We start from the raw sequence: 4,645 nt of genomic DNA on the forward strand, positions 1-4,645 counted from the left end.
GAAAGAAAAAAAAGGGATTGGTTATTATCTCATTTTTCGAACATTGTATGCACGGCTATATTCCCGCATCACTCATACCGTGTTCTCTTCCTGATACAATTACACCCTGCTTCGTCCTGTCACCATTCAAACTTTCAAAGTCTACAGGGAGCTATCCATGTCAGAACACCATAGGAACATCCACCGCAGTTGATTCTGTATGGCTGTAAATGTGTACAGCAGGGCGCGAAGGTTACTATATATATGAGGGGGAAAAGTTTGAATGGCCAATGATTCATGTGAAGGACCTATGGTTTTCTCACACACACACACACACACACACACACACACACACTGGGTACATTGTACAGCAATTGAATTAAAATTTGTTTTCATTTCACAATGTCCAGAAACATTTTACGAGCGGTTTTCACTAACTACAGAACACGACACGCAAAGGTACTCATCAGCAAGAAACTAAACCACAACGATAACAAAACTGTAATACTACTGCTCTCTCTCTCTCTCTCTCTCTCTCTCTCTCTCTCTCTCTCCCCTGGCTCACACAAGGAAAATTTAATCAACAAACATTATTTCTCAATGTGACAAACCTCACCAAAAAAGAAGGTGAATGTCAAGCCAATCACATTTTAACGGTTCCATCTATATCACTCATATTATGCACGATTTCAATTATAAAATAATTTTAAAAAATGACGACATAGTATGATCACACTCATTATGATATGTATTGAAATGGTACAATCCCCAGAGAAGTGGGCCCGGAGGAAGGTGTATGTACAGTAGCAAACAGATGTGATTAATCACTTTGCTTGAAAAGGGACAAACACAACAGCACAATGTTCAAAAACTCGATATGCTCACTATGCTTGAACAAGAATAAAAACTAAACACATTAGTAACCACTTTCATACATCCAATGCCTTCAGACAATAACAGCCATGCACCAGTTTGTTCGAGTCGTGATATGTTTGGTTCTTAAAGTTAAAGACGGGAAAAATGGACAGTTTAAAATGGGAGTGGAAATTGTGATATGGTTCTCCAGTAAAGACAACAAATGTCGCGTAACATTACAAAATCTGATATGTTCATCGATCCTGAAGAAAACCACCAAGACTGCATTGTGTTGCAAACAGTGAAATGGTAAATCTGAATAAGCAAAACATAGGCACACTGCTTGAGCAAGCACAAAAAAAGCACTGTATTGCATAACAACTTATGATATGTAAGATCCATAAAGCACGGAAGAAAAAACCGTAGCACTGCTTAGCATTGCAAAGTGCAATATATACATTATGCTTGAACAAGGACAAAAGGACTCCATCACACTGCAGACTGTGACATGTTCATTAACCCTGAAGGACCAACCGAGATAGCATTGTTTTGTGATCGTAATCCATTTATTACGCTTTAAACCCTTGACTGCTGAATCTTGGAGAAACGAAATCACATTGGCATTTGGTACTTCTTTATACATACTCCATGGGCACCCCCGAGAGGAAGAAGTCTAAAAAGCCTAACACCTTGAATTTCTATGCTCTGTTTTATTGTTGTTGTTGTTGTTTTGTTGTTGTTTTTTGTTGTTGTTTTTTTTATCTCATTGAGGTGACGGCCCTTGACTGACAAGCGTACTCGTCAGGAGTAGTAAAGGGGTTAATTTTGCCAACTGCAAGTGATCCACATAACCTGCTCGGTACATTCAGTCAATATCGATGGTAAAACTTTCGTTACTGCTTGATGCCAGTACTATACGCATTTAATATCGTTTTCTTCTATTGTTCTAAGCAACACACATCGACGATTTGGGGTGTGACCGATAAAGTTTAAAGTCGAGAGCGATACAGTGAGCAGAAAATGCTCTCGCAGCGCACATAGTATAACATGACCAATCACTGAAGCACTGTACTGCACACAGTGACATTCATATTCATTGTCACAAAGCAAGGGGGGGAAAAACAGTGTTTTCAAGCTGTCACAAATCGTGATCTATTCATTACCTAAATTTAAAAAGAGATAACGAGGACATTAATGATCGTGATATTTATGACATAATTTGGCGTCAAAAGACGGAGACAGATACAGAAAGCGACTGAAAGGAATGCAAAGTGAGAAAGAGAAAGCGAGATGAGAGCCATACAGACAGACAGAGAGAGACAGAGACAGAGAGACAGAGAGAGAGAGAGAGAGAGAGAGACAGACAGAGAGACAGACAGACAGAGAGAGAGAGAGAGAAGAGATAAAGACAGAGAAGTCATGCCGCTGTGGTCACAGTCACCGTCAATCATTTCATTATGCCTGAAAAAAAGGGACAAGTATGGCTCATTTAGGCACACATTTGATACATATGCTGCAAAAATTATAGTTACGTTTGTTTGCAAGCTACATGCTATCCCAGGAATTATGCTTACACACACACACACACACACACAGGGACGGACGCACACACACACTTACTCGGAGGCACGCATGTGAAACGCCATGCATGTGTAAAACAGCCCCAAAAAATTATGCGCAGCAGTCAGATTACTGTAAAACAAAGCAATTACGAACACGTGAAAAAGCATGCTGGTGGCAAACTCTCACGTTTGGGAGCAAAAGCAACAATAAATGGCACCAGTGTATGTCTGAAAGCAGTTTTAGCACTTCGGCAATATTGCGCGTGCAGATTCAACCATGTATACATACACGTACCTGCAGCATGCATTCATGCACACGTGTATGCGCACGTACAACCAAACGCGCGCGCGAGCACGCACACATAATACACACAACACACACACATATGTATATTTATTACTGTTTGTTGACGTGGTGGTATTAACTGACAAATCGTACGTTAAAAGCGCATCAATAACTTATTTCTGCATCACCGTTCCTTTTACATTGCCAAATGTACGTGAATACAATTCCCATGACTGAATACGATTCACATCCTGTTAACTCACTCAGTACGGCCAGTCCTCTCTTCTCCTCTACACAGACCCCTCGGATGTCCAGTGGGTGCCTGAATGACCCAACCCTTAGCTTCCGTCGTCAGAACTGTGGTATTTTTTGTCAGCATTCACCTCTTCAGTATAAGAGCGTTCCGCTTGCAATATTTTGATGGTAATTGGGATGAAACGCTGTTAACGTCGTCTCTTTCGACGTTCGTATTGAGAGAGTTAAATGTGATGCTAATGAAATTGAAGACTTTTCCGTTTCTTCTTCAACTGATAAAAGAAAACGAACGAATTACAGCCAGAGTATTGTTTACCGTCGGAACTCTAACAATACATAAATATATGAACAGTTAATATACAAAAATGACTGTGTAATCTGTCGAGGTTTACAACCACGGTGTTCTCATTGTTTTGACTGGTATATATAAAGTGATGTTTGTGGAAACAAACACTAACACAGATCCAGTCACACTGGACGGAGTGGACTTCACTGACAGTGTACCAAAGCACTACATCGTCACACGTTGTCACGTTTACTGACACTCATAGGAGATGGGTGCGCATTCGTTCACACTCATTCACATTGCCATGTTGACACACACACACACACACACACACACACACACACACACACAGAGTTACGTATACGCAAGGACGGATCTGACTGGAGAGAATTTCACTTGAATCACCTTCATGCTTAATCTCTGAAATAAATGGCCATCAAGTCGTCGTGATCCAGCATATATACACACAGAAGCACGCACATACAGGCAGAAAGACACACGTATAAACGGGACCAAATACACGGTACACACATACACACACAAATGCACCCCTCCCCCAATCCTACCACACCCACCCACCCATCCACCCTCACACACACACGCGCGCGAACACGTTCGCACACGCCGCGCCTGTGCGCACGCATAAACGCACACACACACGTACGCACACAAACACGCACACACACACAAACACACACACACACACCACACGCACACTGGATAATCACAACTTCACGCTCCACTCCTAAATCCCGAGCATATCGTCATCATCCGTCATGTCCAGTTCGGAATAGCTTCTCCTCCTCGTCCTCCTCCTCCCCGTGCCCGTGGTTTCAGTTTCAGTTTCAGGTTCCCGTGTCAGCCGACAGGCCCCAAGGCGCGTGACACACCACCTGGCCCCTGTCAGGATGTCGCCCGTACTTCCTTCCGGTCCCACAATGCCCATCAACGTGGTGTAGAGACCAAGGGAGAACAGCAAGGAGAACCCGATCGTACAGAACATGAAGATACCAAACTGGAACAGAAAAAAAAAAAAAAACAAATGAAAAAAATCTGTCACCATAGTCTTTTTTAATTTAATTTAATTTTTTTTAAGTCAGGCGATCAGGATCAAACAGAAGGCAGAGGGAAAGTCCGTCACCATTCTAACTGCCGTGTGGGTCAGTAGGTGAGTGAGTGAAAGAGATGAGCCAACAGAGAGAGGGACAAATATGCATAAGATAGACATACATACATACATACATCGACAGATACATACATACATACATAGATGGTTAGAGAGAGAGAGAGACAGGGAGAGATAGACAGATACAGAGAAAGAGAGACAGAGAGAGACAGTCAGACAGAGAGACAGAGACAGACAGACAAAGAGACACACAGAGAGAGAGACCCTGACCAACAGCTGCACCCAACAGAAGAAAT

At 42.3% G+C, this 4,645-nt stretch overlaps 1 protein-coding gene across 1 annotated transcript in view; it reads right to left on the reverse strand.

The window, feature by feature from the left end:
• LOC143281289 (protein dispatched homolog 1-like) overlaps positions 1-4,645 on the reverse strand; it is a 30,377-nt gene continuing 25,732 nt past the window's right edge. Inside the window, exon 12 of the mRNA XM_076586425.1 lies at positions 1-4,238. Within this exon, the coding sequence (XP_076442540.1) occupies positions 3,969-4,238 (270 nt within the window). The 3' untranslated portion in view covers positions 1-3,968. The remainder of the gene's footprint in view (positions 4,239-4,645) is intronic.

Source organism: Babylonia areolata, chromosome 4 (genome assembly GCF_041734735.1).
Source record: "Babylonia areolata isolate BAREFJ2019XMU chromosome 4, ASM4173473v1, whole genome shotgun sequence".
Lineage (NCBI taxonomy): Eukaryota > Metazoa > Mollusca > Gastropoda > Neogastropoda > Buccinidae > Babylonia > Babylonia areolata.